Source organism: Lepidochelys kempii, chromosome 6, assembly GCF_965140285.1.
Source record: "Lepidochelys kempii isolate rLepKem1 chromosome 6, rLepKem1.hap1, whole genome shotgun sequence".
NCBI classification, from domain to species: domain Eukaryota; kingdom Metazoa; phylum Chordata; order Testudines; family Cheloniidae; genus Lepidochelys; species Lepidochelys kempii.
The window spans coordinates 79,526,573-79,549,667 of NC_136385.1; the positions used below are offsets into that span (position 1 = coordinate 79,526,573).

The 23,095-nt window shown below is 40.0% G+C and overlaps 1 protein-coding gene across 6 annotated transcripts in view; it reads left to right on the top strand.

The window, feature by feature from the left end:
- The window catches only part of DPH6 (diphthamine biosynthesis 6), a 368,925-nt gene that overhangs the window by 203,804 nt on the left and 142,026 nt on the right, over positions 1–23,095 (top strand). The window contains exon 13 of one of the 6 annotated variants that reach the window (XM_073348883.2): positions 5,266–5,473. The exons of the other annotated variants lie outside the window; for them this stretch is intronic. Coding sequence (XP_073204984.1) covers positions 5,266–5,412 — 147 coding nt within the window. The 3' untranslated portion in view covers positions 5,413–5,473. Of the gene's footprint in view, positions 1–5,265; positions 5,474–23,095 lie in introns of those variants that run through there. 6 annotated transcript variants of the gene reach the window in all.

The window sequence follows — 23,095 nt, forward strand, 5'->3', positions numbered from 1 at the left end:
CCTTTAACTTCAGGACCACAAAATTGTCCTGGTTGGTAATTTCCATGCCCTGCCAAAAGGCTATGTGATCGTAAATTAATTCTGGTGCAGGAATTATATAGCAGAAAAGGTTGGTGGTTGTAGGGCAGAGGTGGCCACAGCTGGGATTAGGAAATGAAGGGGATTGCAAACATTCTTTCACCATCATTCAATCAGACAACGTGCCCTTCAGCAGAACAGCAAGCCCTCCTGATTCTCTCGAATTAGGAAGATTAGCATGAAGCGCATAATGCGGGATGATGGAATTTGTCATAATTTGCATTGTCCTGGAAAGATTCTGTTTGATAGAGCGATGCGTCTCGGAGCATGTCATGTCCCACGGGCAGGTCATGGAGGAAGCTTGGCAGAAATAATTTTGCGATATGTGCATCAGTTGTAAATGCCTCATAACCAATTTGTCAAAAAAAATGGAGGTCAGGAGAGTTGAACGAGGTGGGCATTTGCCCAAACAGAAGGAGAAGTTTGCTACAGTGATGATAAATCAGAATTGTATCATTTGGAGTAAGATGTGATTACATACAATTAATGTGTACTCTGACTAGATATCTGATTGGTTACTGGCATAATTTCTCTTTCTGCAACTTATAGGAAAGGTGAATGTCTTGCTAATTGTACATGAACATCACTGTAAAGTTTACTTATGAAAGGTCCTTACAGAAATTATAAGACACAAGAACATCAGGAGGGGTTTTCTGAGCGATTGCTTCTGACCTTGATAATATTCCCAAACTGCAGATAGAAAAGGATAATCAGCATTAGTTGACAAAACGGACATGACAGTGTTACTTATCTGCTGCGGCATTTCTGGACATGGGCATGTAGAATTCAGACAGGCAAGGGGAACACGCTTATTTACAGTAGTATAGCAAGAAGAAAAGGTCCAATGTCATGCATTGACCGGGATTTATTTATGGACCACCTGACAATGATGCCACTATCTTTGATATTTAGAAATTTCTTCCACCCAAGAAAATTATAACTAGTACTCATAGGTTATGTTATTTATCATTTCAATATCTGGTTCTACTTCAAGAAGACATTTTGTGATGTCTCCTTTATTTGTCTTTCTTTATGCATTTCAAACAAAAGATTAATGTTGGCGGTTCAGTAACACTGATCTTTTGTGACAGTTGAGCATTTGTGAGTTGAGGGTCTAATAAGAAAATAAAATAAAAAGGGGGAAAATGAAAAGAAAATTGTCACTTGTAAAACCAATCTTACAATCTGTGGTATACAAATGTTTCTTCTTATCTAAAGGTTGATAGTCAGACTGTTCTGTCTTTCAGATGGTTATAATTGTAGAATTAGGTTTTTTGAAAACTGAATTACCTTAGGGTGCAGCTCAACATGAATAAATCTTTCAACACCCAGTATCTGGAAACATGATACATGTGAAACTAATAATACTGTACAGTTATAACTAGATCAAGAAGAACTGTGTAAAGAAAAAAGAAAAGCAGGATTATTTATAGGGTTCTACGGCCTAAAAGTGGGTTTTAATAATATTAGTTCAGGTCATTCTGAATCATTTGTTGCTTGCAAAATAATAGCCTTTTATATACCCTTTATGAGGTTTTAATCTCTCTCTCTCTCTCTCATCCATAGTTACAGCTCTGATTAAGTTTTCAGACAAACTGTGATGCTAGTCAGAGATAATAATTGATGTGTGTCAGTGAAAAAAATTCATTTGTCATAAAAAGGAAATTTTCCCATAAAAACATTCTCTGAGAGAACATGAAAGAAACTGTACTTTTGTAGAGTTGCAATCCCTCTATCTTTATGCATTAGTATTGCACTGTGTACAGTGAACTAAGTATCATTTTTTTAGAGGGCTAGGTGTATTTTAGAAGATAGTATGGTAAATATATTTTTAAATTACAGATTACATGTTTCTTTTCATTTTTGCAATCAGAATGTGGCTTCTACTTTTCAGAAGGCCCACTTTTCAAACATTGTGACACAAAAGCAACAGGTGTCTATGATATGTATAATTTCTCTGATTGCAGGCCTTTAGAAAATGTTACACACTGTCAACCATTTACATTTCATCATTCATCCATGTTAGATTCTGAGAATTTTGAGAACTAATAATAGTAAATGGATGAGTATGGAGTTAGCAAGTAGTCTTCAAATCAACAGCAAGAATCACTGTGTAGCAGACATAATTTCCTGCATAGTAGAATCAAGGGCCCTGGAGACAATAGTTGGAGATATCATAAGCAGATAGTCTAAAAGTTAGCAAAGCTGACCTAATGACATAACAATGTTCGATTGTTCAGTCTCTCCATTCACCATGAATGTTAAATTAAGTTTATTTCGTTCTACGTAAGGAACATCACATAAATGTTTCTACACTCACCTGTGTGAAATTTTACCCGAGATATATTTGATTATGGATTTAAAGCATTGCCAAGGAGATTCCCTTGTTTGGAGCAAAGAACAATGCAACATATATAGTACTTAATGCACACTTTACAGACTGTTTGGTTATGAAGAGATATCCTCCACCAATGAGCAATTCAGAGAATCAGTTTGGATATATGAGAAAGGGGTGATGCAGTTTCCTAAACATAGTCTTCTCAGTCTGCATCCACTTCTGATAATGTGTCACTCCACCTGTCCTTTATTTTTTTTTTTAATGGTGTCTGTATGCATTGGACTTTTAAGAAACTGTGCCAGGGTCCCATTATGGAAGTTAATAGAATCAATCTTTTCTTGTATGGTGTCTCCTGTAGGCCCCATCTTTAAACTATTTTTGGAAAAGGGCAATAAACACTACCAGATGTTCTTTGTCACTAGGATCTTAAATGAGGACTTTCTAAAAAGACAATATCCTGTAAGAATGGAAGTCTGATATTAATGGAAAGCATATTTTTATAGCTTATCAACTACTTACTCAATGTGAAAATGTTCAAGATCAGTTTACTTTTGTGAAAATGTGACCTTGGTAACACTACCCGTATCAGAGAAATGAAGTGATGTGCTCCTACAAGAAGTACAGTTGACATTAGAAAAACTATCAGTTTTAACTAGACATCTAAGAATTTTGGAAAGGAGAACACACATAGCTAGTGGTGCCTTTCCTTTTTCTGCTTTTTCCACCATCTTTTGACATGCATTTCTTCTTAGAGTGGTGGTCCCTTTTGTAGTTCACTGAGGGATTACGCATATGCACTATACGTCCGGAATTGGAGAATTTTAAAGTAGTGCCTCTTGGTCTATGCCTGCACCCTGGCTCACCTCGTGCTTCCATCTGAGGCAGTCAAGAGCGGGGCAGACCAAAACACATTGTCAGTTCCTTCTTACCGCTGCAAGGTCTGAATCGGAACTCTGTGTCCCTGGCTCTGAAGCATTTCTAGAAACAATAGTCCTACGTATTTTTAAAGAGTTTTTACAATAGATTACAAGTTTTATTTCTTTTCTAGTTTTAAAAGTTTTTAATAGTTACTTAGCTTTATTTGTTTTAGATAGATATGGGATTTTCAGTCCCCCTTTACCCCCGTTCCCAGGGACAGGTACTGGACTATGCCCAGGACTCTGGGCTTCAAACTCTGCGCCTCCTGTCCCTGATCCTCCTGTCCAATGCTGCCTTTACTGCTTGGGAGAAGCTCAGATTGCAGCATGGTTCGGTATTTGTCAATCCTTCCCCAGCTGCACCTGAGAAGGCTGGGCACTTTGCCTCCAGAAACATCTCATGGAGCTTGCCATGGGACGAAGTCTTTATCCAAATCAAAGAAGATGGACGTTCCTTCCACCACCTCGGCCCAAGGGGACAGAGTATTGTCTAAGATGCACAAGCATGAGAAAAAAAAAGACCTCAAAACAATGGTCCCAGTGGTTCCAGGTGCTGACCTGTCTGTATTGCTATTCCTAGGCATCCCACAAGATCTGGGCTCCTCCTGCACTGGGAAGACCCCAACACTGGTTCTGATGACCGCCTTCCTCTGCAGCATGTGTCACAGGTCACTTGCAAGTGAAACTAGTGTAAATGGTGGATTCTCTGTAAATTGAAGTCTTTAAATCATGATTTGAGGACTTCAATAACTCAGTCAGAGGTTAGGGGGCTATGAGGCAATGAAGGTGAGAGTGCCGCTCACGCTGAGAAGTTCTAGAACCATAGCTGCTCCCTAGCAGGTCTTTGTCTTCCCAGATCCAGACTCCCCCTACCTCCTTTGGGCCCTCTACCTCTGGAGAGATTGTATCTCCACTAAGGGACATTCCTCCAAAACAGGGCCCCTCACCCAGTGCGCTACACTCTTCGATGGTACTGCCATTAGAAACTGGATCTGCCTTCTTCTCTTCCAACAACTCTGAACCAGGAGAAGAACCTCCTTTAGCTTACCAACCTTATGCACCACAGAAACCTTATGCACCACAGAAACCACCACATCCGTGGCAACAGTTACTGCCGCAACCACCACCGAGCTGATGATACCTTATGCTGTGGGGACCCCCATAACCTCCATTGGATGCAACCTATTGACCATATTGGGGTCCCTGGGCAATACTCCCTCTTGAAACCTACCCGATCCACAATGGAACCGTCACCTGCTTCCCCATTCAGGGATCCTTCCACCAGAAATACAGACCCAATGGTGGAAGAAGAATTTTTTAGCCTGATTCCAGCAGTTCTGCCAGAAGCAGCAAGGTTCCCCTCTTCCTTTCCTGACAACATGGTGGCTGCATCACCACCAACCGGATGACTTCAGGCAATTCCAGGAATAGACCGTTGCAGCACACTACACCTTAGTGCAGAACTCAGCAGTGAATGCCTCCTTTGGCACAGCAGTTCTACGCGCAACCATTCCATCCTCATCCTCAACCCTCCTCCTACTTAGGTACTCTTCGTCAGCCATTGTCATACGATAGGGACCATCACTTGAAGAAAAGGAGGTTACTTACCTGTAACTGGAAGTTCTTTGAGGTATCTGGTTTCTATCTGTATTCATAGAATCATAGAATATCAGGGTTGGAAGGGACCCCAGAAGGTCATCTAGTCCAACCCCCTGCTCAAAGCAGGACCAATTCCCAGTTAAATCATCCCAGCCAGGGCTTTGTCAAGCCTGACCTTAAAAACCTCTAAGGAAGGAGATTCTACCACCTCCCTAGGTAACGCATTCCAGTGTTTCACCACCCTCTTAGTGAAAAAGTTTTTCCTAATATCCAATCTAAACCTCCCCCACTGCAACTTGATTCCACTCTCACCAGCCCTTTTCTGTGATGCAGATTGGTCAATTCGTGGTAGAAAAGGAATTTAAGAAGCAGTTGGTCCGCTCCGCCCTTTATCACCTCAGACACAAGCACAAGGCGAACCAGGGTGCATTTGCGCGCCAACAGACAGTACTTTCAAATTCTTCAACTCTGGATGCATGATGCGCATGTGTAACCTGGTGGAATACAGATAGGGACCACACATCTCAAAGGACCTCTGGTTACAGGTAAGTAACCTCTTCTTTCTCACCCAAGCTTGCACATCTGACAAGTTTCCTCAAATGCACACTGAATTGTCAGAGGGAGAGTATTTGACACCATGCACTTTAAGTGTGGTTCTACCTTAAAAAATTACCGATTTAAAATGGCATTGTGGGTCTCCATGTTTATCAACTCTCAATGACTGCCAGGTTATTTTTATCATATTATAACAACATATTGTTGTTTTCTTTTTTTCTAACTGCCAGCACTGCAAACTCACTCTGGGATCGGAAAGTGAAGCTGAGTTCATTGTTGCACATTACTATTAGCTATAAAGATTCTTCTGGTCAAATTCCGTCCTTATTTACACCTGTGAAGCCCTATTATCTACTAATTCTTTCTTCAGTTACACCATGTAGCTTTACTGAAGGCTAATAGAATTGCACAGCTGTGACTGAGGGCTTAATTTGAAGACCGTGAAGATGCGTTGTCTGAAGGCAGAATTTGGCGTACAAATTCCTTGGTCCTCATCCTTGGCTGTGGTTCTCAGCTCCTGGGATGACTGTACATTAGCCCACTCACACAGCAGAAGTTAGAGCAGCCTGAAGAATCAATAAAGTAGCTGGGAGTTGTAGAGGGAGAGAGAAGTCTGGGCATGCCCCCTTTCTACTGGCCACAGTGAAGGCAGGTAACATTGGAACTTGCTCCACTGGCTGCTGGAGAATGACATTGGGGTTATCCTCTAGGACCCAGATGTGATTGCATAGGGCTGTGTGTACAGGAAGAGCAGTGCAAAGCAATCATAATGTAGCTGAGGATCAGGGTCTTTTTTACAAGTGTTGATTGATGAGAGACACAGCGATCCCACAATGCCATTTTTAGAGTCATTTTTTCATGGTGGAAATATTCTTAAATGATAATTACTCTAGGCCATATATTTATTTAAATAATATGAAATGTGGGGTGTGAGAAACAAATGGGGTTCTGAATATTTAAATTATTTTCTTCATTGAAAATTCTTATCTAGATTAAAAAACAGTTACTCACAGCAACTACTGTAAAATTCCCCTTGACAGTTTGTGAATGTGATTAGCATTACTGTTTTATAATACATTATTGTGTTCATGCCTAGAGGCTCCAGTCAAGTTCGGGTTCCATTGTGTGGGCTGGTGGATCCTAGCTCACCAGAGGCACTGCCCATGTAGCTCCTGGTTGGAGGAGACATCCAACCTCTCCAATTGGCTCAGACTTACTGTTAAAGCCAGAAGGAGGCACAGGAGGTTATCTAAGCAGCTAGGTGTTCCAGATCCTTGCTTCTACTCCCCACGCCGCTATTTCTGACTCTGGCTTTGACCCTGGCTCCAGCTCCAGTTGCTGGTTCCTGACTCCTGCTCCAACCACTATGTGTGACCACCACTGCAGTGATGACTAGGTCTGACCGCCTACATCCCAGTCCTCTACAAGAGCTTACATCCTCTGCATCTGGTTTTAAATTAGATTGTAACAAATAATGAGAAGGGATGAGGGAGAAGGAAATAGGAACACAGAAGTAAGAATGTGAATGTGTGTGTGGTGAGGGTGTGAAAGTATGACAGGGTGTTATTTTGTAGGAGGAGATAAAATAAATGTGGTCATGTGTATGTACGAGAGGGAGGAAAAAAAGCATTGGTGCTGTCTGTTTGTGAAAGAAAGTATGAGTGTGTGTGCGTGAAAGCATGGGGGAATGGCTGAGGCAGGTGTGGATGCAGTGAGAGTGGCAATGTGAATGGAAGAAGCCTTGGGAAGAGAATTAGAGGAATTCATTTGGGAGTGGAAGGAGAAAAATTGTGGATTGGAAAAGAGGATTAGTGAGTGAGTCGGAAGGAGACATTTAGGAAGAGAAGGGAGAAAGGAACACAATGGAAGGTGCGAGAGAGGACAAGACTAAAACAAAGTAGAAGAGAAACTGAAACAATATGGGGAAGGAGAGAGACGACAACACAGAAAAATTAGAGTGAAGGCAAAAAGCTGAATAAGGGAAGAAAACCTATGCCATGGTGTGCAGTAGAAAGAAAGCTTAAATAAATAATTAGAAAAGAAGGGCAAGAAAAATATCTGTGGTTCTTATATGGCCTCCCGTTATCATAGTATCTGAGCACCTCACACTTTCTCCCCCACCAACACCCCAGTGATATAGGGAAATGTTATCTCCACTTTACAGATGGGAGGCAGAGGCACAGAGAGACTAAGTTATCTGTCAAAGTTCACACATGAAGTCTGGGGCAGAACAGGGAATTGAACCTAGATCTCCCTTAACCACTATTCAGTTCTGTGTTTATATTGTAGGACCTGAGCACCAGGCAAGTCCTTCCTAAAACAAATGAATTAAAAGCAAATGAAACAATAAATGTAGGGCCATGGCTGAATGAGGCCGTGTTTTCATTATTTGTGTTTGTTTATGTGGAGAATAATGAAAATACTATTCTATAATCATATTCAACATAGAGCTGGCTAAAATTTTGATTAATGTGAAATTTCAGAGTTTGAAAAAATACTGATAATATTTGTGAGAAATTTTTCATTATGGCTTGTTTTCTGATCAACCACAGAACTGTTAAAAGTTTTAACATTTTGAAAATATGTGGAGAAATGTTCAAAAGAAATATTGTAGATATCCCCCTTTTTAAACCAGTTCTAGTTTAAAATGTTGTTAAAGTGACTGTTTTCTTCAAGAAACGTTAAAATGCCAGGCATAATTGCAAAATGTAAGCCAGCAGTGCCACTCTGAGAAGCACTTCACATGGGGTGGGAAAGCTGGCCTGGGAAGAAAAAATAGGGAGTGAAGTACGGGAGTTAATGAGATGCCACAGAGATGACTGGGTGTTAATCACAGCATTCATCCCTGTGTTTATTATTGAATATTGGTTCTTTCAAGTTACAGAAGGTGATTTTTTTTTTTTGCTAAAAATTAACCACTTTTGTAACCTAATATTTAGAAGAACACAGTACGACACAACCTTAAAATAAAACCAGTATATGATTTCAGTACAAAGGTAGCTAACCAATTGAATTTTCTCATTAGCATTATAATTACGTATTCAGTAGCTCCCATAGTTCTCGGTCCTTATGTTGTTCTCAATGGGAGTCGCTAGGTGCATTCTTGAAAACGTGGCCACTTCTTTTAGATACGTAATGGGAGCTGAGTTCTTTTGAAATCTGGCCCCAGTTGTGGATGCTGAGCTCTTTTGAAACTTTGGCCAGCCATAATAAATGGAATAAAGTAATACTAATTCTAGCAGCATCGCTGCTGTTTTATACAGCCAAAGATTCCTGCTTATTTAAAATGATTTCTTGATTTAAAATATTGATTGATAATTCAGTTCTGTTCTGAAAATCATTCTAGTGTAAATCCATCATAACACAATTGAGTAGAATAGTATAATTTAGTGCAGACTTTGGCCTATTATGTGTAAAAATGATCCTTCATAGACAATGTCTTCAGCTTTCTTCAGGGGACAGCTGTCAATACTGTGGTGTTTAGATGCTGCTTGTAATTATTAGAAGTGGGAGCACTGGCTGATGGGGGTCTGAAAGGACAGGAAACAGGAAGGGAGGGGAAGTTGAGGAGGCTGAGTGAGAGCTACTGAGGGTGCAACAGCAGCTTGGTAAAGAGGTTTCCACTTTAAAAATAAAGTCCTGTTGAAGTTTGTTAGTGCCTTGCCTGGATGTTACAACATTTTGGCAATGAGGATGGATCTTCTGCCTCTGAACACACCTGCACCATTTCTGAAAAGCCCAGGTGAGCCTCCAATTGCTTTTACTGCCAGGATCCAGATGTTTGAGACGTATCTCCTTGCAATCAGTGCTACAGAGATTTCTGAAGTAAGAAAGCGTGCTCTGCTAATCCACTGCCTTGGAGCAGAAGGTCAGCGTATATTTTATACTTTTCCCCTTGCAGATGATAAATACGAGACTGCACTCACTGCATTAAAGAACATTTTTGTGCCAAAAGTGAATGTAGTAGCTAATCGCTACAGATTTCGCCAGCATTAGAAGAAAACAGGGGAGACTATAATGCAGTATATTGCTTCCCTGAGGAGTCTGATTGTAACTTGTGACTTTGGGAATATGGCAGATGAGATGATTAGAGACCAGCTCATTGAGAAAACAAGCATGCTTCATGTAAGAGAACGCTTACTTCTAGAACCACAACTTCCACTAGAAAAAGCAATAACCATTGCTACTCAGATGGAGTCAGCTACAGCTGAAGCCAAAATAATGAGCATGGATACAGAAGGCACAGTCCAGGCTGTGACTCCTTTGCAGAAAAGTTCACTATCGCTGCAGACAAATGATTACAAGAGGAAAACTAATGGAAAACTATCGAATCAGCAAATTCAAAATACAGTAAAAGCATGTCTTCGCTGTGGATCCCCACAGCACCTTGCAAGCTACACAGGATGTCCGGCAAATGTAGCTCAGTGCAATCAATGCAAAAAGATGGGGCATTTTGCTAAAGTGTGTCGCAGCAGCCAGTTCAATCAACAGGTGCATGCAGTTACAATACCAGATGTTACTGTGCTGAGCATGGACAAAATCACTACTGCACATATTCCAGAAACAATAAAGTGCACTGTAAACGTTTCTGCCATACCCTCAGGCAATCACACTCTATTCAGCTAATGTTGGACACTGGCTCAGCAGTATCAATACTACCTGATTCCATCTATTTGCATTACTTTAAAGATGTGCCTCTTACTGAACTCAAACTTCACTTGGTGTGCTATTTGAAAAAACATATTCCAGTACATGGCTGCCTGCCAGGAATAGTTACTTTAGGTGATTGCTGTGTAACTGCAGAATTCTACATTGTCCACAAAGGCACTCCTATCATTGGCAGAGATTTATTGGCTGCTTTAAATCTCAGGGTAGTTAATGGACAAATTGATCTTCCTCAACAAAGCACTCTTGCGGTACACACACCAGTTTCAGCTGGGACCCAACACCAGGTTGAGGAGAAACTCGGCTGTGCTTGTGGGTTTCTGCATAAAGTTAAAATGCAGAGTAATGTAAAGCCTGTACAACAGAAGTTACGGGCGCTTACCATTTTCAGTCAGGGAAGCTGTTTCAGAGGAACTTGGAAAACTTGTTCAAAAGGACATTATTGAAGAGATTAACTCCTCGGAATGGGTTTCACCTATAGTAGTGACACAGAAGAAGGGTGGAGGCATTCGCCTTTGTGTGGACTTAAGGGAGCCAAATAAAGCTATTGTGATTGACAGCCATCCTCTTCCTCACACAGAAGAAGTATTTGCAGAACTCTGTGGAGCAAAGATGTTTTCTACTCTTGATTTGCAGAGCACGTACTACCAGGTTATGTTGCATGAAGATAGCAGAGACCTCACAGAATTTATTATACATGAGGGACTATTTCATTTTAAACGTGTTCCATACGGTCTTGCATCTGCCCCAGGTGCCTTCAAAAAAATGATGTAATTGATTCTGAAGAATCAACATGGAGATCAGTGCTATCTGGATGATATTATCGTGTTTGGAAATAGTTCTGAGGAACATGACAATAACCTGCAGTCTGTACTAAACTGCATCAGCAAAGCAGGCCTCAAGCTCAATAGGTCCAAATGCAAATTTAGACAAACTGAACTCTCCTTTCTGGGGCATACAATTTCACAGGCTGGACTAAAACCTGATCCAGATCATATCCTGGCAATTTCAGATGCTCTTCCTCCAACAGATTTGCAAACCTTACATTCCTTCTTGGGTCTTACCTCCTGGTATGCAAAATTCATTCCCAATTATGCTTCTGTCATTGAACCGTTATGAGAATTACTACAGAGAAGTTCAACCTCAGTGTGGACAACAGATGCACAAGATAGTTTCGAAACAGTGAAAGACTTGATTGTGCGTAGTCCAGTACTTGCACTGTTCAGTCCTGCATTGCCCACTACTGATGCTTCTGATTATGGACTTGGGGCTGTCCTCACACACTTCATGAGGACAACACAGAGAGGACTGTTGCATTTGTTTCAAGGATGCTAAGTAATGCTGAGAGAAAATATTCTACAGTCGAAAAAGAAGCACTTGCTTGTGTCTGGGCTACAGAAAAATGGAGAACTTACCTGTGGAGCCACACGTTCAAGTTGCGCACAGACCACAGCCCTTTGACAACATTGCTCACCACGAAAGGACTGGGAAGAGCAGGTTATCATCTGCAAGACTATTCTCTTTCAATTATGAATTGGAATATAGGCCTGGAAACCAAAATGTGGTAGCTGATTGCCTTTCTCGCCTGCCTTTGCCTTCACCAGATGGTCCATCGGAGGATGAGGATGTAGTAGTTGCGTTTATTACAAGCACTCTTATTGCAGTTACAAGAGAACAATTTCAAGCTGCTTGTTCAGCGTGTCCAATTTAACAAAAACTACAGGAATTTCTGACAAAGAGATGGCCCAGTAACCCTAAAATCCTTGACCCAGTTTTGCTGCCTTATTTTAGAGTTCGGGATGAACTTTCTTTGCTTGATGGCTGTGTGCTACGAGGTACACATTGGCTACTTGTGCCAGAAGAATTACAGGCAAAACTCATACACCTGGCACACGATACTCATCAAGGAATTGTCAGAACCATACGACGACTACGGGATCTGTATTGGTGGCCAGGGATGGACTCTCAAACTGAAGCACTTATAAAATCCTGTGTCACTTGCCAAATGCATGATAAGACATCAGTGACATGTATCCCTCCATTATAGCCTTTTCCTCTTCCTGAATCTGCATGGGAAAAAGTGGTGATTGACATTGTAGGACCCTTTGATACTGCTCCAAGTGAGTGCCGTTATGCCATCACTTTAATAGACTATTTCAGTAAATGGCCTGGGGTAGCGTTTACATCACAAATCTCTTCTGCTACAGTAAGTAAGTTCCTCTCTTCAGTTTTTAGCAGGGAAGGTAACCCCAAAGAACCGGTTTCAGATAATGGTAGTCAATTTACTTCCCTGGAGTTTGAAACTTTTCTATCAGAGGGGAACATTTTACACAGAAGGTCATCCCTATATTATCCTCAAGCCAATGGGGAAATCGAACAGTTTAACAGAAGTTTGAAAGAGAGTTTGCAAACCGCTAAACTGGAAGGGCAATTGTGGATAGCCTTCACTACTGATTTCTTGCAAGCATACCGGGCTACACGACATGCCACAATGCAAATATCACCTGCAGAGTTACTGCATGGGAAACAGATGAATACTAAACTGAACGTTGCTGGATTGTTAAAGGCATGACCTGATGCCCCAGCCAAGGATGATGTGAGAAAAACAGTTGAACAGAACAAAGCAAAGTATAAGGCTTTCACAGACAAGCGGCGGGGTGCTAAGGAACCAAAGTTTGAGTGTGGTTCCTTTGTTAGAATACGAAAACCTGGAATTTTATGCAAAGGGGACCATAAATTCACAGCTCCTCTTAAAATCATAGAGAAGAAGGGACCTTACGCCTATCGATTTTCTGATGGGCGGGTATGGAATGCTTATCTTGCACCTGCCTATACACCAAGAGGAGATTATGCCAACACCCAGTCTACATTGGATGACTTCACAGTAGTATCAACACAAGAAGACGTTGCACTGGAACCGGGGCTTGTGAGACAGCCTGTCAGACCCAGATGACCACCTGTCTGGACTAGAGACTATGTTATGTAGTATCTACAGTGTTTTCAGTGTAATATTTCTGCCAACAGTATAGTGTCTTGTTCCATATTCGTTCCTGTGGTTAGAACAACAATGTTTATTTTAATTGGGAGAGTTTCTTAAGAGAGGAGGGAATGTGGTGTTTAGATGCTGCTTGTAATTATTAGAACTGGGAGCACTGGCTGTTGGGGGTCTGAAAGGACAGGAAACAGGAAGGCGGGGCGGGGGAGAGTTGAGGCAGCTGAGTGAGAGCTACCGAGGGTACAGCAGCAGCTTGGTAAAGAGGTTTCCACTTTAAAAATAAAATCCTGTTGAAGTTTGTTAGTACTTTGCCTGGTTGTTACAACAAATATACAATGCAAGAATAACATGCATTGATGGTCTAACGGAGGTCCACTGAAATGTATGGGAGTCTTTCCATTGACTTTAATGGATGCTGGATTAGGTTCTACATATGACAAAAAACATCTAAAGTAGCATTAATACTTCTTTGTAATCAAGATATCATTCTGAAAATAGCAGTGTGGGTTTTTTAAAAGATTTTAGAGAATGCTGGGGTCACAGTATTTCATTTAGCCATTAAAAGACCTACAGGGTTTTTAATCCCTGTACATTTTGCCATCCAACTACTTTAATATTAGTTCCATTATTGTTTTTATTTGATTCACCCTCCTTTTTATAGCTTTATTAATGAATATTTTTCATATTATTCAGCACTTTGACATCTCATCCCAACTAGATTCAGAAAGTACAGTAAAACATACCAAGTTAGTTGAACTCCCAGACCAAAATTAGGTTTGATTTGAGCAAAGTTCAGGCTCAGTCTTATTTTATCTGAATATGTTTGCCAATCCCCTTCATTAGTCACCGGCTACATTCATTCAACTATAATCACTTTCAGATCGAGATAATTCTGAGGTTCAAGCTGAAAAAAACTGGAAGAAAGAACTATTTAGAGTAATTTTAAAGTGGAGCCAGAGTGTCATGCATCTCTCTCTCTCTTTCTCACTCTTCCTGCCCCATACCCAACCATGTGACCCTTTCTTTCTGGCCAGAACCTTTCTTTGTGTTCTCAAATATTAAGTATCTCTTCTTTCTGACTGAATATAGCTAGGAATAGTCAAGTGATTACCGAGGGCATTATTAAGTATTACATTTTTATTCTTTTTTTTGCTGTGTTTACGTGTTCCACTTGCATCTTGTCAGCTCTTATCCTTACTATTAACACATTAGGCCAAATTCAGATTTGAGTCTAAGAGAGTAACTTTTCTTTTCCCCTTCAAAGTGTGTTAAAACAACACAGATGCATGAATACACTCTTTAACTTACTGCTTCTTTCAGACTATTGTAATTTAGATTGACTTATACTCAGTTACCAAGATGTAATTTACATCACCTGATACATCACCTCAGGATTCTGCCCACTGTGTGGTGAGGAGTCAGAGAAATTTCAAATAGCATGCTAACTGTTCTGTGTTCAACAATTTGGGATGAAATGTTTTTCACCAAAAAAAAAAGGACTTTCTGCAAAAATGGTTTTAACTGGTAGGAGTATAGCGTCTCCAAAATGAGGACAAGTCTCAGTTTTGTAGTTTTTCTTTTTCTATGCTTGAAGGCTCCATTCATTCATGAGCAAAAGATCAAATATCCTCTACTTTGTTTTTATTTTATTTATATTATCCTCGTGCCTACGGGGTCTATGACTCCACTCTGCTAGGTGATGTACAAACATGGAACAAAAAGATGTTCTCTGCCCCAAGGGACTTGCAGTGCATAAGACAAGAGACAACAGATGGATATAGACAGATGGCGGAGTACTAGTAAATGAGACAATATTGGTCAGCATGATAGGCAGTGGTCTCAGCACACCAACAGCCTAACCGTTGTCAAGTTTTTTGTAGGCATCATGGCAAAGGAGAGTTTTGAGGCAGGATTTGAAGGTGGATAATGAGGTAGCTTTACATAGAGCTTCTTCTATTCAGGAAAAAAAAGAGGGTTGTTATTTCAATGCTCATTAAGACCTTTTCTATATTCGTTTGTGGAACACCTTGTTATAAAGCCTGATGTGAAGATTTGTCTTTTATACTTCTTTTCAAAAGCTGAATTTGAAGTAGTCACTGGACTGCCGCAGTGAATTTAAAATGCTTCTCTGTTCCTCTCCTACTGTATAAAGAAAAGGAGGACTTGTGGCACCTTAGAGACTAACCAATTTATTAGAGCATAAGCCTTCGTGAGCTACAGCTCACTTCCTCAGATGCATGCATGCATGCATCTGAGGAAGTGAGCTGTAGCTCACGAAGGCTTATGCTCTAATAAATTGGTTAGTCTCTAAGGTGCCACAAGTCCTCCTTTTCTTTTTGCGAATCCAGACTAACACGGCTGTTACTCTGAAACCTCCTACTGTATACTGTATAACTGACTGTATAAGTGATATCTTATTTCAAACAGGAAATGGAGACATGAGGCTGAATCTAAGATTAATAAAAATGCTGCTTTATGAGTGACCCAGCAGAGCTTATCAAGATGGAGGATGGCACTTCTTCAAAAGACTGTAGCACTGTGAGACACTAAGACATATGTACCAGAGGTCAATGATCCTGATCTTGCTCCCTCAGATCAATGGTTGGTAGTTGGCAGAATTAAAAATAAATACTATAGGAGGAAGCCAGGCCATGATATTCAAATATTTCCACTATATAGAAAGTAATTTCTTTTTGTAGTCGGGTACAACAAAAGGTCAGGTACCTACTCTAAAAGTAAAAGATGACAAGAGTATTATGTAGGACAAATGGTGAATGTATTAAAAATAATTACTACTCCTTTCCTCTGCATTGATGCAGATCTTGTATTACATTTTGTAATTTATATGAGGTGAGAAACTAAGGTTTCAAATCAATTAGAAATTTCTTTTGGAGCAACATGTCCATCTAGAGTAAAACTTTTGCATTATACAGAAATTGATGCCAAGATTGCAAGTTGAGAGGCTACACTGTATTTTCTATTAATTCATAAATTTATTAGTTGATGGTGCAGTGAAAAGTTAAAGCTTTTTAACAGAGTGTAACAAAGATCTTGTTAGATTTTAATTTGCCTGTAGTTTGCATGATTTTAACTAATCTGTCTTAAATGCCTTAAACCTAACCTATCACTGTTTGGTCAATTTAGCCAGCATTTAATTTTATTATTATTTACTTTTTTATTCTTCTTAGCACATGTGCAATGTGGCTGAGGTGGCACATGAACAGGATTTGTCACCAAATTTTTATTTTACTATTTAAATGCATTTTATTAGATCAAGTTTGTAAGAAAGATAAATATAAAGAGTGTATAAACTTTTGTTTTATTTTATTTATTTTTAAATGCAGGAAAGTTTTATCCAAGACAAGAAATTTTGTTAATCTGGAGTTATGATAGAGAGTAGATATTGGTAATTTAAGGGTAAAAATCATTGTAATTTTCCCAAAACTAGTATGCAAATCCAAGAAATTCAGATGAATCTGAAGGTTAAAATTAAAGAAAAAACAAGTATAGAACAAATTTAGATGTGGATCAAAAGCTAAACATTAAATCTAATTTTAATTTTGTTTCTTGTATTGGCTCTACTCAGAATTTGCCAATTTTTGTGTAGCAAACTGTTTCAAAATCAATAAATAAAAAGTTGACACTTCCCTCTCCCCTGAAAAAGAAAACAGACAACGTGATATGGACAGATTTCAGCCACAGCCCAATTTAATATACTTCCTTTAAAATCCATTAACAAAAAAAACACTAGATAGAAAATTCGGGCATAAAAATTACTAAATTAAAATTTCACCTTGGAAGGTGGTAATTGTGTAGAGAAGAACATAATACCTCACGGAGGTGACTTTGGGATCAAGTTAGTAAGTTACCTGGGAGGTGCTCACATGCTACATTGGTGGGGGCCCTATAATTTGATACATGGATACCTAGGGGACTGTACCCTGCCTTTGCTGGGGAATAGACTCATTTACCTTCCCCACCAAAAAAAAAAAAGGTTTAAAGCCTTCTTTCTGACTTCATATAAACATAGATTTTGCTGTTTTGTGCAATTTAATTATCCTATTTAAAAAAAAAAAAAAGTCCTTACTCATGTACAAAATTAGTGACTGTCCTGACCATGCGTAACAAGTGTTTGTACTTGTATTTACTATTACAGGTCCATTTTTAATTGCAGATTCAGAGTGCAGGTATACTACCCATTCTACTATTTTGTCTCAGCAGAGAGGCCAAAGATTAAATTAGCCTGGAGACTGAACTCCAGAGTTCTTCCAGAACAGGATTGAGGCATATTGGCAGAGTGACTTCATGGGAGCTTGCACTGCTGCTGCCTATGCCCATACCTGTTGTGTGAGTAACTACTGCACTTCAGTCACCAGGGCTATTGGTCACATACCTTTCAGAAACAATACATTTACTTGTAAATCTGTATTATTAATAAAAAACATTTTAACTGCACCTGGATGGATTTTAATCTGTGGATTAAAAATATATATTTTTAAAGGAAGAAAAGCAATGTGCATGAATATAGAAATGTTTGTCACCTAAAAGAGCAGAAGGAAAATTCATGGATGGAGTGAAATGTACTGTGGTGTGAGCATTATGTGTCTTTCAGGATTAATTTATTTAGTGTACCTCATTGTGCCTAAGTTTTGTCCCCAGTGCCTCCATGGAAAATCAAGTTGAGAGTAAGTGGCTGGGCCTCTCTTCCCCCTCAGCCAGAGATAGACTGCCCCAGAAAGAAGACAGGAATATATAACTAGGAATATGCAGTGGTGTGAACATTTCCAGAATGTTAGGTTTCCCAATATGAATGTCACTTGATTATGACTATCAGCCTATTCCCCCATTCTTTCTGTTAACTAAACAGGAATAAGCAGACGTACAATCCTAATGGGAAAAAAATACAAATTTGCTTATTTTGAAAGAAAAAAATTGTTTTTAAATTACAATTTTATATAGGAAAAAAACAAAACAAAGCAACTAGTTAACCCATGCAGTAACTTTTCTATATGGATTTTTGGCCTTGTACCCAAGGAAAACTATTGTTTCTAAATATCTAATAAGAAATTTACAGTCCAGCAGGAACTGGACAGTGATATCATGGATGGAGCAAGGGAGAAGGGTCTCAAAGAGTGTGGCAATTAGAGCCAGTTGGTGAGAGTTAGACTGGCAGGGAGTAAGTTGGTCAGAAACTGTTCAGGCAGGGAGTCTCTGAGAAAAAAAACTGCACTGTTGCAGATGGAAATATGTGCTAAATACAGTGAACTGTTTGTTTAAAATTTTTGTTGCCCTGCCAATCCTTTTGAATGAACAAGAACTGTTTAGCATAGAATCCTGTGAGGGCTAAAATGACACAGAGATCAAGACAGAACTAAGTTCTGAACACTGTGACTACACCATCATCTTTAATGAACTTGTGCAGGTGTCCTGGTGCCGGGTCACTAATTCATAATTTCAAGAATTCCCTGAATATGCATTTGCAAATATGATCTTTGATCAAATCAATTCTAAAAGAGTCATTAAATCAGCACTCTTAACTCTCTCATAATTTCCACATGAAATTACTATTTGGGGCTGATGTTATATATCATTGTAAACTGATGCTTCAAAACTGGCTGGGCTAAAGGATTCTCCATAGCCCTGGAAAACTTCTATGGCCATGATAGGACCTGAGAGAGAAGATGGTCTTGAGTCTAAGACAATGGATAAAGGATATCTAGGTTCAGTTCCCAGATCTGCTGCAGACTTCCTGTGCAACCTTGGGCAAGTCACTTAATCATGATGTCTCACTTCTCCATTTGTCAAATGAAAATAATATTTCCTTCCTCCCACCCTAGAAGTCTACTGGCCTATCTCCCCCAGGAAGGATTAATCCCATGCCCAGAGTCTGTTCTGGCTCTTCCTTTAGGACACAGTTTTATTCTTCAGAAATAAAACTCCCAAAGTAACACAAAGTTATTCCTCTGACCAAATCAGGCTGAAGAAGCTCATAAATCTTCCCCTTGCTTCTCTTCCCCTGCTCTAGGGCCAGTCACAGGAGCCAACTTCCTTCCTGCGGCTCTCCTCCTCCACTGAGCTCTTCACAGCAATCACCTGCCCCATTCCCAGCTGGGTCTGAAAACCGGGCTGACTGGCCCTTGGCCCTTAAAGGGCAAACCACCTGTTACACATCTCTGAGCGTCTCAATAGATAAGACAGTTATTCTCTTTGAAAGTAGAACTGTCTCTGTCTATACAGCACCTAACACACTAGGGCTTCAATCACTAGATGCTAATCTAATGTAAATAATAGTAATAAATGATATCCGAGAAACCAGTTTCAATACATGGGCATATCCTTGTCAGGTTTTTTTAGTTAGAAAGTAGGAAAGGTATATTAATTTAAAAGAGTGTGTCTGAGGAGGAGAATGTCCCTCCATTTCTTCTCTTCTCTTCTCTAGGCTCCTCTGAGTTCCACAGGTCCTTCCATCAGTTGCTGCACTTGAGGGACTGGAAAGAGTGTGTGAGAGGGAGACTAGAGGGGTTAGCACTGAATGTTCTTCCCTCTACTTAGCACCACCTAAGTGGAAGGAGTGCTGCAGTATCTGTTCCAATATCAGTGCTACCTCCTTTCCAGGTGGTAATGATGCCATATGAGTGAGTGAGTAGGACTGGTAGTTGCTGACCAAAGGCCGGAGCATGGGAGATGCTTGCCCATAAAATCCCTGAATCATTAACTTCAAAAGTTTGATGGTGTGTAGTGAATGAACCGAAAACGCCACGTGTGGATCAACAAGGCTAAAAACAAATATATATTAGTGGTTGCCTCATTCTCTGAACACCATCCAGCCTGCACACTGAATGAGACAGAGGTCCTGCAGAAAATGTAGTATGTGATTGTATAATTAAACACTACATTGTAAAATATACATACAAACGTTTAGCATTGAGGTTGTGAGGGAAGACTTAACTTTGAGAATTCTTGACTTCTGAGTACTCCATCTTGCATCTTTAACATTCTTCTAGGCTTAGTTTTTTAGTATGTCTATAATAATGCAGGGATTCTCCTAAAGGTATGTTCCTGAATATGTGACTGGAAGGAACTCCCATAGCTTCCAAGTTCTAAAGCCATTAAACTGTCTTGTCACTAGGTAGTGCGTGTCTGCCTTTTGCTGAGGACATGACAGGTGCCTCTACTGTCTCTCATTACTAGTGCCTTTTTCATCACAGATGACAGAGGCGCTCCTTTAAACTACTGTCACCATCTTGCAATGGATCCCTCTAGCTTCATTTGGTATCTTCAGTATCTTTCCCTCTGACAATATTTTTGTCAAGTTATTTCTGGAATTGTATCCTCACTGATGTATCAGCTGCAAGGTTTTAAGTTTCTAATTATGCTGCCTTGATCTACTGAGCTAGATACTCTCTCAGACTTACTGTATGTATGTTGTGTTTTACTGCTTTCATGTTGTTTGTTTTCATTTTTACAAAATGGCTGAGAAACAGTGTCTTTAAGTTGTGCCCACAGTATGAGATATCTTTCACAGATGGACTGGATTGATGTTTGCAGTGTCTCAAGGTAGACTATGACTTGGCTTGCCATGGAAACTGCACCCAAATGTTGCCATGAGCTATCAAGTCCTGGAATGAGTTCTTTGGTGTCCTGTCAGCCTTCTCAGGCATTTCTTCCAAGTTTATTTAGAAATACTCAAAACTAAACTTCTGATGATTTAGACTTGAATGCTTCAGCTCGACATCCGATTCCATCACCCTTTGTTAGGAAGGGGTAATAGTCTCTGCATTTGGAACTAGCCATATGGTCACACATAGTCAAATACATGAAACCATTTGTCACTTAGTCTGAACTTTGGCAACCTCACCTGTGAAGTATTGGAGATGGTCTCTTAAGTGATTATGGTATGGGATAAGGATTCAAGAGATCAAGGTCCATTTCCCAGATCTGTCATTGACTTCCTTTGAGATCATGGGCAAGGCAATTAATCTCTTTGTGCCTCAGTTCCCTATCTGTAAAATCATAATACTTCCTTTGCTTGCCTTGTCTGTTTAGATTGTGAGCATTTTAGGTCAATGATTCTCTCTAAATATTTGTACAATGGGAACCGATCTCTAATGGGCTTTCTAAGAACTGCTATAATATAAATAATAATAATAATAATAATACATGCAGTGTCCCCTGATGGGTGTGATATAACATTGAGATCAGCTGCCTCTGGGTTTTTCTCACATACACTCATGCAAGGAACTGGATGAACTGTTTCTAATGAATAATTAGTTCAACAAATTTGGGATAAATATAAAAGGCTAAGTAGCAAAACTCCTCTCAAGCTCTCTGGTTCAGTCCAGATCTTCAGAGCAAACCTCTAGAATTCCATCCCAGATTCCTAAGTGGTAAATTGAGTCACTTGGTGAGCAGTCTGTCATCCTTTCTCACTCTTTTTTCCAAAAGACAGATGGCTTACCCACTGATAGCACAACAAAACCAAAAGGGTGTTTTAAAAAGAGAGAGAGACTGAAAAAGCACTCCAGATCCTCATCTTCTACAAGTTCCATCTCTTCCCTCTAAGAAAAACTCTCAGCTTCAGAGCCCCAAGCCAGAAAAATAAGACAGATTCTTTCCCTAAGAAGAGGAAGGTGTTTGCATCCATTGAAATCCAACCAGAAAAGGAGAATGAGCAGGTTAAAACAATAGGTAGTTATCCCACAAACAAAAACCTCAAACAGAATTTTTCATCTGCTTCATTCCTCCTTCGAAGAAGCCATTATACAGGAGGAGGAGTCCCCTGACAGAGGTAAAGGTATGTTTTCCACATGAGAGGGAGCATTTGAAGCCAATGAGAAATCAGTGATTACAGTATACTTCCAATTACCCAAGTAGCACTGGAGACACAGATTTGATTCGAATAATTGGGAGTTTGGATAATGAAGAAGGCAGGAGCCTTTCAGCAGTGGGTAGTCTACCCCCACAGCTGGGGGCTAATTATTTGCCTCCCGTGACAGCAGGGCTGCAGAGGGCTCCCTGTTCTGCAGCAGGAGCCATTCAGCATCCGAGGGGCTTCCCCCATGCCCAGGGACGACTCCTCCTCTCAATCCTGGCCAGGGATCTCTGCTCTATTAGCTGAACCTCTGCATTATCCAAATCCTTTGTCCCCAAGTATGAGATACACAGGAGACAAGGAAGGGATTCAGATAATGCAGAAGTTCAGATAATAGGGTTTCAGCTAAATGGAAGTGTGACGTTACCCAGGGTACAATCTGGACCATTGAACAGCTGTGTCCCCTTAATTCTCCAGCCTTTTATACTCCAGCCTTTTACACTGTCAGAACACCACTACTAGCCTGTTCACAGAGTCTTCAGACTGCAAATTCGTTCTCTGCTAAATACATGAGCACTCTGACCAGTCACTCATGAATTACATACAGGGCGACACCCAGAAATGTGTGTCTTGTATTGTCCAGTACACTACTGAATAATGCAAACTCATAGAAAGTCTCTCATTTCATCAAAGGAAAATGATATATGCACCAGCCTTGTTATTCCAAATGGAGTTTGCAAAAAGATAGTTTTTAAGTGATTACAAGTGATGATGCAAGTTAATACATGAACTTAAGTGAGCTTAAGTGAATTTAAAAGCAAAGGTTTTGTCTCACCAAACTCTTGTAAATTTCACAGGCTGAGTCTCTTTTCAGCCTGGAACCACTCCCCCTTTGAGAGTTGTTGATGTAATGAGCAAAGAGATGGGAAGAGGAGAGGTGAAATGGAGGGCACTGTCTCTCTCTTGTACCACCCTCCCCTCTTTATGGATTAACCCCAACTGGGATGCAGGTGACAAGTAGTCTCTGGCAGATATGAGGGTTGAACCATCTCTGTGATGAAATGTAAATTTTTTGTTTACACTTTCCCATTGCTGAAGAATTGCTGCTTAAGCTGGTGATAGTTCTTTAAAACCTA